Source organism: Schistosoma mansoni, chromosome W (genome assembly GCF_000237925.1).
Source record: "Schistosoma mansoni strain Puerto Rico chromosome W, complete genome".
NCBI classification, from domain to species: Eukaryota; Metazoa; Platyhelminthes; class Trematoda; order Strigeidida; family Schistosomatidae; genus Schistosoma; species Schistosoma mansoni.
This window is the reverse complement of record NC_031502.1, coordinates 25,138,145-25,149,466: the sequence shown is the minus strand read 5'-3', so window position 1 is coordinate 25,149,466 and position 11,322 is coordinate 25,138,145. Positions and strand designations below refer to the sequence as shown.

At 37.7% G+C, this 11,322-nt stretch overlaps 1 protein-coding gene across 1 annotated transcript in view; it reads right to left on the bottom strand.

Annotated features, from left to right (window-relative positions):
• Smp_159100 (hypothetical protein) overlaps positions 1–1,237 on the bottom strand; it is a gene marked incomplete at both ends in the record, with an annotated part of 13,946 nt that extends 12,709 nt beyond the window's left edge. Inside the window, 2 exon segments of the mRNA XM_018789100.1 lie at positions 938–1,128; positions 1,231–1,237. Of these exon segments, the coding sequence (XP_018654577.1) occupies positions 938–1,128; positions 1,231–1,237 (198 nt within the window).
• Positions 1,238–11,322: the final 10,085 nt, after the last annotated feature.

Below are 11,322 nucleotides of genomic sequence, written 5' to 3'. Positions count from 1 at the left end.
AATGAACAATAAAGATCTACTTTGGCAAATTTCGATGACAAGTGTTTCAGTACATGACCAACAAAATATGCGACGAGGATATCAGTCATTTGAATTCACACCCCATCATTTAGGGAGTAGATTTTCTCTCAAATCTTTTCTTTCTCCACAACCAAATTAACTAGCCAAGGAGGTTGTACCAGCCACCAAAAACCAATAAAATACAGAGAATTGGATTAGACAGTCTACCATAACCTACTTACGAAACAATATAATAGGGCATAACACGTGAGGACACTATCAGATGTTTATCTCCCGATTGCTTTAAAGATGAGGCCTTCAAATATATACAACCGTGAAGTAGTTGATTGAGACAGGTAACAGTGAACTGAATTTTGTGAACCTATAGTTTTTTATGACGTGAATTGTTTCAAAGATCGTGTAGTTATAATGACTACGAATATTGATGACACGTAGATCATCTTGACATATTACAATAATTTATTGGTTTCGATTTCATAACTTTCAATAGTACTCATATCGCCAGGAAACCAGACGCGTGTTAGTGATCATGGTTTGGATTCAAGTAATATTATGGCATGATTAAGATAATACAAATAATGTGAACACCATGGTCACTAATACCATAAAATGAAGTAGTCTGAATTAAGTATGAATCTACACACTTACTTGCTATTCTATACCTAGAGGATACCCCTAATTAACGTGGACTGAGATCTACAGATTCTTTTTTGACAAGTATCTGTGTCTGTGTAAAGTTACGGGTGTAGTAGGAAATGCACCTAACTTTCATTTAAAGATAAATGTTATTATTCCCAAAATAGTGGATGATTGCAAGTTAAAGAATATACTGGTGATTGAAATACACACTCAACAACTGAATTCGAAATAAGAAAAACTTACTTGTGTGTACTGATGACGAACCACTCTTCTTTACCACAGACAAATTTTGAGATGTCTGGTCTGTGCCACGTTGACTAACTTGACGTGAAAAAACTTTGCCTTTTAGTGGCACTGAGTTTAATCGAGTATCACAAGATGTATCAGAAAAGCGTTTTTTACTGCTGTTCACATTGGCTACAAGTGGTCTATATCTGGCTACCATACCAGGCTGAGATTGCACTCGGCCTACAACACAAAATGATATAAAAACATTGGATGCAAGTCAAGTGCTGAATATCAACTATAATGTAACTTCTAATATCGCTTTTTTGTAAAAAAAAAACTTACGATACATTAGGACTGATGGTCTGTCAGATTTCCGCATCTTCAGGAAAGCAGATAACTGGACATTTTAATTAGAGCATGAATCATACGAAACTAACAGATAACCTTTTATTTTTGAGTGATTTTGGGTATTACGTGTTTAATTTAATTATGTTTTGAATAAACCACGGCTGTCGCAGTACTAACAAGTACCAACAGGTATACACTATTACAACAAATTTTAGTCAACTCAATAGATTAATATACCATTACATCAAAATAGTCTAGAAACTTGCCTTTCTAACAACCAGAGCCCAAAGGAACAAGATCCCGACGAAATCACTGCAAGCTAGGTGTGCAATCAATAGATCGGTCCGCACCATTAATATTCAATAGAAACGACAGCAAACACACGTGTACATGTCCGTCACTCAAATATTCAATATTGATCAAGTAGCCAATTACAGAGTAATTGAGCGATCAATAGACTAGCGGTCAGCCTGTCTAAATTCATCACCAGATCTAAATTCCACACACTAACACAAGTGGCGATTATTTAAGGCACATACATTGGTCCAATCAAAATTCAGTAATGGCGAGTGGTGAGCCCGTGTGTTTGGTTCACACTCCTTGAGATCGTGTAACCCAATAATTGCTGTAGTTGCGTAGGCTTTTCTATCATTGGACCTCGTGCTTGTGTATATTAACTATCATTGAGACACGTCACTGACCATCACAGTAAATGATACTCATGGATCTATAGGTCTAGGATTTCGGTTGGCCGTCGGGTGAAAACACTCACCATCCAATCACGTGACTAGGTAAAATCCATGCTGTATGTCTGAATTTATTGTGTTTTCTCAATCTAGGTGAAACCAACGTACTTCAGTTTTTGAAATCAGATCTTTAGTAGTATCAAGATATTTTTGTTTGAGACTTGTCTTCAACTGATCTCTAATTGCACTGGAAAATTTGAGGAATTCCAAGTCGGACGAGGTGTTTATGACGTGAACCCGGGACGCTTCCAATAAATAAAATGAGTTTACATAAACATCATGTATACTAGGATTGTGACGTGATAATTTTGTTAACTGATTTTATTGGGTGTCGCCTAATCTTCAAGGTAGTCGTTTCACGATCTAACTGGCGAGTTACTTATCAAAAAGAATATCTACATGTAACCTCGAGCACCAATTTTTTGAGATCAGTCTGTTTGATGAATACAGTCCAGCCCAAATAACCTTTACCCAGAAAAAGTTACCAATTATAGTGTGTTATTACATAAAGTAACCGAATAAGATAAATTGCCATAGAATTTTATAAAAGACGGTTTTATAGATCTCCAGTTAGTTATCAACAACTTAGGACCTACGATATATGTGCATCAACTCAAATTGCAACAGCACGGCGGCATGGAATTATCAAGAACATTAACAAAGCAGTAGAAGTAGTTGTAATATCAGTGGTAGTAAGGAAGATAAGACACAGATAATGTGAACAGGAAATAATCGGTTTGTGGAATAAAGAGTAAAAGCAATTTTAAAGCTTAGGATCTGAGACAAGACAGTCTGAATGCACCTGTCCCATTGTAAGCCATGTTGATCATGCCAGCCAACGTCACCAATCAGTGATCTCAGTTATCAAGTGGATACCATCTAGGTAATCTTCACGGTTTAGAACAAATCAGAAACTTGGTGAACTGATGACACGTCTTGCTTTGTCTGCCCCTAACCCTTCTTCTAGTATCCTCCTAGACCACACAACGCGAGTCGAGGCAGGCGGTGGCTAGGCATTTGCAACACATGTCCCAACCACCTCAGTTTATGAAGATTTACTATCTAATCAACCGGTTTGCTATCTTTACTTAGTGCCTGCATCTAACCTCAGCACTGCTCATTCAGTGGTCCCAATATAAACAGACAATGTTTTGGGGACACCTATGATCAAATACTTGTTAACTATGATTGTTCTCTGGTTTCAAAGGTCATGTCCCACTGTCATAAAGTAGAACGAAGCGAACTGATATCAGTATACTCGTTCTTTGGTTTTCGGATGGATATATAACCTACGCCACAAGTAATCCAAGCTGTCAAAGTTTGATCGGGCTTTCTTAACTTGTCACAAGATCTCGCAAAACACCAAGCGACTAGAGCTGATGAGACCTTCAAAATAAGTGAAACGGTCGATCCGCTCAGCTATTTCACTGCTTATCATCAGTTTAGGCTTTAATATAGAGTTGTATTTTGTACTTGATGGAAGCAAGTTTATCCCGGAAATGCTTGTATTTTAGATCAAAGGACTAAATTTTGTCAGCATCTACAGTAAACAGAACTGTGTCATCTGAGTATTCTACCTCGATGTTTGAGTTTCCTAACAGTAGATTATTCCTACAATCAGTTAGTGAGATTGGATGAGTTGAAGTGGTGATTTTAATGTAAAGGTCGAATAAACCATGCAGCTAATGAAAATTTTCTGAGAAACGAAATTCATTCACTTAATACATGGGATTAGGAAGTTCATGAGGAGAGAATATGTCACGAAACTAAGCGTCGACATATTTTCTTCTTTGAGCCCAATTAATTTTCTTACCTACTGTTAGTCATATCTGCTATAGATTAATCGCTTTCCTTTAAATACCAATCAATAACCAAAAAATGTGAAAGTGAAGACATTACGAAATATCCATTTCAACAATTAACACCAGGTCTTTTTCGTTATTTCTTATTGCATACTAACATAGACGTTTCCCCAGGGACTATAACTAGATCCACGGTCTGGATAGAGCTACACAATCGAGCTAGAAAACATTCCTGAGGAATAATAGGTTATGGTTATAAATGACATTCATTTGTTTCAAAGTGGAAATAACTACTTAAGGGATAGAGTTATTTACAGTGTTACATCAAATACATCACAGAAGTGATCAAACTACATCACGAGACAAGCCCCAACTTGAAATCCTGAAGGTAAGACGGAAAGAGGAAGATCAATGAACATATGGAGTCGGTATTTGGAAGCAGACATCAAAAGAATGAGTTGTACCTAGAAAGGATTGCCCAGAACAGGGTTGGTTGAAGAATGTTGGTGGGCGGCAAATGCTCCTATACGAAAAGTAACAGGCGTAAGTGAATAAGTAATCTACATTAGTTGACTTCAATTGTTGGCCTGCATAGCAGTTTCTCTTTTGACGGGTTTTCATACCAAAAGTTATGAAGTCGCATTTATACTTGATTTTTCATTTTGAAACCTCTTCTTTATTCTGGATATTCTCATTATGTTGTACTTATAATACAACCCACCATTACAGATACTAAACTCATTGATCTTGGAAGTCTATGGCAAGGAAAAGATAGCTGAATGTCTCGATATTCCCGTAACAGTTTTACTTAAAACCACTAGAACGTTAGTGGTGCTTATTTCAGACCAACCGTAGCTTAGTTTGAAGTTACACGATTGCAATTTACTTATTTTTTCTTAGATCGAAAAACGACTTTGTTTTTAACTGAAATAAGTAGAAAAAACATTAAATAGGAATAATATATTTGTAAAATCTCAACGAATGAATTTGAAGTAAATCCAACTTAATTTTGTAAGATTTAGTCGTAAATAGAATTTTGTTAGTTTATGAATTTAACGAATAATTAATCTAAACAGTAAGTAAATGGAACTAGAAAAGAATTGAATTAAACTGAAGTAATGGCTTAGCATGTACACACATGTAGTGATGAAACAATTCTCTAAAGTTAGAAGTGCACAAACTGAACACAAGACAGTATTGAAAACAAAACCAACATGAAAACCAGTTGGGTTTCATCTTTTCTTGTTTCTGAGTTATTCTGTTATTTTTCATTTCGTAGTATATTTCTAATAGTAACCTATACAATTCCGAAATAAGCTATTTTCCACTCTTTCGGAATTGTCTAACAATTACTTGATTTCCCCCTGAATGTTTTTTTATTGTGGTTTTTGTGTAGCATTTCTTTATAAACAAAATTACTAGGGTTAGTTTACCACCAAAGTGTTTATTCAATTCTGTTAACTTTAAATTATGAACCCACATATACCTGGTACTACAAGAAACTTGATTTTTAAATCGATCAATTCATGTTACTTAATAATGTTATTTGACACAGACTTTGAGTTCAACTCACGGAAAATTTCATCTCTATGGCATCAAACGTAGCAGGTTATGGAACAGATTAGAATCCTGTGGAGACTCGTTTTTCCAGACAGTCTTTTCAAAATATATGATCACTACCTAGTCATGTTACTTAGTGTTTGTAAGTAGTACTTCTTAGACAAAGATTTTATTTTCAACCTCAGAACATCCATACATTTCACACTTGTATAATAACTAGCTTGAGCCTTTGGTTTTTATAATAGGCGTCTGTATTGTTCCTAATCTACTTCATATATTCTTGATTTAATGAATAAATCCATTTTGATTAATATATTTGCAATTATTACCAGGTTATCCCCTTGTTTAAGATAGTTCTTGCACATACTGTTCGTCAAATCTGTGATATTCACGTCGACAATACATATAGTGACAAAAAAATAATGTTGTTTAATTGAAAATTCAGCATTCTCTCGTAATTAGTGGTGGAAGATTTCTCATTAATGAATTTTCCTCATTGATTTTCAAAAAATTACCTCTACAATACCTCAGTATGTTGGATTTTAGAGTTTTAGGTAACAATTCAACCCTTGAAGATTTAAAAGGAATGGTATTTTTCCGGTATTATTAAAATACGTTCTATTGCAGTTCGTCAAAAATGACTCTACAGCCCAAGAGATATATTTCGAGGGCAGCAACTTTCTGCAACATCCCTTCGAAGTATGAATCTGATTCAGATAATCCTCCAAACCGTTTACATATTGAATTTCTTAAGTAATTTCCCTCTGAAACGTGCTCACAGAATGTCTTTATCATACAAAATTTTCAGCCTAATAAGAGAATGTAGACCGGTAACTAAAAGATGGATATAATTAGACCAACCATGACGTTATCCATTACCCTTAATGAGGGTTTTCATAATGAATAGAATTTTCAAGTATTTTCTTAGAATCTGACTATTTTTCTAGATTATTAGAGAAGGATATATCAAAGTTTTAAATGAAGCAATAAGTTAGTTTTTTTAATCTATTTTGATTTGTTGTTAAATATTATTCCAGTAAATTTACACAGGAAAGTTAAACAACACATTTGTGATTTAAACCATTACTACGAGTGCGCTAATGTCATAAAGAACACTTAAATAGCATCTGCAGTATTTCCTAGTCATGATAGATGTGTAGTGACCTACTTTTATGACGAGAACACGATTGGTATAGTGGAAATAATTACTATTATAACCAATTGTACCTGTTTCTTTAAGTGCACAAAACATACATTCTTCCGTTGCTTGTGACCTTGCACGAACTCGTATACACTCGGTAGTTCCGCTTATAAACTTTAACAAGATCTCGGTATTCTTTCGATACTACGAGATCGCCAACAAATATATCTTATTGCAACCGTCAACTGCCTTCTGGTTTTTGGCTTACGGAGGAATCCAATCCAATACGTGGCACGTAATCTTCCTGTAGTGGTGATCATAGTCCATCGCGGCTCGACGCCTACTACAGATGTACAATACTGTAACAATTGCATTCTTCCTCTTTGTGGATCATTTCTAAGAAAATTTACGGATTAATACTCAATAGATCGCTTACACAAACAGTGCTCTTTAGTTACTGAGACTGAAAATGTGTTGACCGAGATCTACAGGGTGTTCTACACCTAGGCTTTTGTTTGATAAGTGATATACAGACACACTCTGGATGAATTCTTGTACCCTCTTATCAATATTCATTCCTAATATACTTGATATTGTTTTTTTTGTTAACTTGGGTATGAGTCTTACAGGGTGAGGGTGTTTTCGAAATAAAAGATATAACCTCATTTACATGTCCTCCTTTTGCAAAACTTGAGTCTAGAAAATCGTTCTTTTATTGACTCGAAAATTATTATATTGAAAGTACGAACATTTTACGTTCTGGCACTGAGCTATAGAAGTAAACTAATATTGACCTTAACAGTAGGTTACAGAAGATATGATTTTGGTCTTTTATAACAAAAATTTAGGAATAGATATCACTTGAAATTATTTGGTCCTTGTTTCATGGCTTCGCTCCTCAGTGTTTTACTCCATTTACAGCTGGAAACGGAGTATCCTCAGCTGTTTACCAGCCTAACACTAGGAAGGTTTTGGTTCTCACTTCAGTATATCTATATTTGAAAACATTTTTTCCACAACCTGACATCCATTGGAGAACCATTAAAAGGCTTATCCGTACCAATTTAAGATTCAGATGCATACACCTAGTAACCAGAGTGGTATTAAAACTAAAACCTAATATCAAGGTAAACCTAACGCTGCCTACATACTAAATTCAAATTCAATATCCACAATTTTTTAAATCAGGTCTGTTGGCGATCAACTGTAACCTTTATAATATTATGTTGGTAAGAAGTTCATCTTGGTGCTGGTGTGCATACAATTACTACATATTTAAGTCAACTGAATGACTCCAGTAAACCGAATACTCCTATTTACGTATTTTAAAAGGCAACTTAAGTAAAGAAGTACTCCTCTTTGACTAGTTCGTTATCGTTTCTCCACACTAATATACAGGTTGTACATTTTCCAGTAAAGTAAATATCAACTGCATGATGGTGAACTAGTCAACATTATTCACAAATTTAGAATTACATGTGACTATTACAATAAGTAGTAAGCTAACTTCAATAACGAGGGCGGATTGCTTGGTTGTCAAGCTCAAGGATTTATGTATGGAGTAGACTGAGGGTTGTTTGATAAAATAGACAGACTAAATAATAGTTTTCTTAAAACGTAAATTCTTGAGTGACCGAATAAATATGATCACAAAAGTTTGGACAGATTTCTACTCTGCATGAAACCATTCAATAAATAAAAAGAGAAGTGTAAGAAGTAATCAAGCCGTTTGTTATTATAACTAATTAAGGGGGAGCGAGAAGAAAAAGATGAGGTTATTTTTATACATCCGATGTAATTTTGTCTACGTCAAATGAAGATAGGGTGGTGATCTACTTTTATGAAGAGAACGCGATTGGTGTAACGGAAATAATGATTATTATAACCAATCGTGCCCGTGATTGTTTTACTGTACTTGTTTGTTTAACTGTACCAAACGCACTGTTCCTTCCATTGTCCATTTTGCTTGTACGAACAAGCTTACGCTCCGCCATTTTGCCTGTAATCTTTGGCACGCCTCGGTATTCTTTCGATACCACGATATCGCCAACAAATATATTTAATCTGGACCATTAACAGCCTTCTGATTTTCGGCCTACCGAGGGATCGAAGTCTATATCTGGCACGTAATCTTATTGAAGGGGTGGTCGACGCCATCTACATCTGGTGAGCCAAAATTTCGAACACGTTTCAACCTCTGGCAAACCTCCCAAAGAAGATTACTACGGTGAGTGTGTTATCTATCTATCCACTTTTGTTGCACATATTCGTATTGATATTTTTCAATATATAATATTTTGGCAACAACTCAATATGATGGATAACGATAAGAGTTGTTTTAATATAATAGACTCAGAAGTACAGGCAATCAGTTTCCGACCGGTTCCCTTTATCCCCCAAGATCCAGAAGTTTGGTTCCCGGCACTGGAGTCTCAATTCGAGATCCGCCGCATAACGAGCCAACGGCAAAAGTATGCCTACGCTCTAGAAACTCTTCCTGGGAATCACTTAAATGCTGTCAATGCAAATGTTCCTAACATCTACGATCGTCTCAAGGAGGCGATCCCTAGACATTTCCTCCCTTCAAGGAAAGAACGTTTGAGGACTTAATCAGCACGTCACCCCATGGGTGATGCTAAACCGGGTCACCACCTCACGCGCCTGCAATCTCTTCCAGGAAATACGACAGCCGATTCCGAGATCGTTAAGGAACTGTGTCTCGAATCATTACTACTACACATAAAACCAACTATTACGGGTCTGCTCGAGGGCACTCCATCCAACCAGGTGGCCCTCATAGCAGATAAGATACTGGCACGGACTAGCACCCGAGGCAACTATATAGTTGCTTCAACATCACGTTCGAACATTGATCTCGATGCTAGTCGACTACGGCTCATGGGGATAGAGATAAATGTATTCACACCCGTCTCAGCTTTCGAAACCGATCCAATGTACCAGAACCCTACTTCCCCTGAACCAGGTCATGCTCTCGTAAAGCCGTAACAACTCACCCTAAGTGGGCATCTTCCAAGCCACTCCAAAAAGAGGTTTCGAAAGCCAGTTCTAGTTGGTGCTGGTTCCACCGTGCCTTCGGGTCCGGTGCCCGCCGTTGACGAGCTCCCTGCTTATAAAAGGTGGGAAACTCCCGAGCCGGCGAGTAAATACGGCCGTACTCGACGGCTCTTCACCTCAGGTTGACCGTTTATTTTATGTACACGATTATCGCATTAACGCTAAGTACCTAGTGGATACAGGTGCCCAAGTTTATGTTGTACCTATCGGTAACAGTAAGTCTCAAGCTACGATGCTTCGACTACGCTCTGCAAATGGCTCAGTCATTCCTACCTATGGTACACGACAGCTTACGGTCAACTTGAGCAACCGATGACAGTATCTGTGGATGTACATAATTGCCGATGTTCTCACAACCATACTCGGTATCGATTTCCTACAGAACTATGAATTGCTAGTCGATTCACGTAGGCTGTTGCTAATCGATACTTTGTCGAACAGCAAATTCATGGACTTTACAGCTCATACAAACGCGTATCGAATCACAGGTGTATTGAATGCCGCGCGTACTGCATTTTCAGGGATCAAAACGGCTCTAGCTCAAACCACACTTCTCGCTCACTGTTACGGGAGAACTGAAGACATTTGGCTGATTAAAACCTTTTTACTGTACATCAGTTTTACTGTGTTTTTGGATATGTTTGTTTTACTTAACCTTTTGGACTTGTTTGTTTATATCATTCTTTTCGGACATTTTGGTTTCTTTTGTCGCTGGTTTGGCCTTTGGGAGTTTTTGCTCCGGGAACCTACAAAATTGAAGGTTTGTTTTGTAATTGTTATAATTATTGTTGTTAGAACGACTTTGGTCGTTTATTTGTGAATTGCGAATAAACTTGGTATTTAATTTGGAGTTTTGGTTCTCTTGCCTACTCGGGTTCGTGATTTGCGAATATCGACGGCCAGTACTTCAATGGTTGGAACGGGCAAAAACTCATAATTGGACGTAACACTCACCCTGATCCATAAGCCACGCATAGTATAGCGGTTGATGCATCGATTTTCGCCATAGGAGCCGTTATGCAACAGAACGTCTCCGGAAGTTGGCAACCTCTCGAGTTTTTCTCACGAAGCCTCACTCCCACGGAGACGAGATATATCGTTTTTGGTCGAGAACTGCTAGCAGCCTACTGTGCCATCAAACATTTCCGGCACGCAGTAGAAGGTCGCAATTTCATCCTATTCACCAACCATAAGCCTTTAACGTATGCTCTGCATACCAAGTCTGACCGCTACTCACCACGAGAGTGCAGACATTTGGACTATATCTCTCAGTTCACGACAGACCTTCGTCATGTCAAAGGCGAGTCGAATTATGTTGCCGATGCTCTGTCACGTATCCAGGTGAATGCAGTTACTTTACCGGTGCTCGATCTCCCTACTATGGCTGTCGCCCAAGCAAGTTATCCTTCCTGCACAGAAGCACAACATTCTACATTCCTTCTGTGCCGGGAAATACCCCTAGCTACTAGCTCAGGTACTATCCTATGAGGTACTTCTACAGGTCTCCCTCGATCCATCGTACCCTCTGCTTACCGTCGTCTCGTCTTCGATGTCCTTCACAGTCTATCTCATCCAGGTATCGCAGCCACACTACGCCTCATCGCTGCACGATACGTCTGGCCTTCCATGATTAAAGATGTCCGTATGTGGGTAAAGCAATGCCAAAGCAATGTCAACGGTCAAAAGTGTACAGTCACGTAGCTGCCCCCATCGGCACTTCCGCTACGCCTGATGCTCGCTTCGATCACGTTCATATGGATAC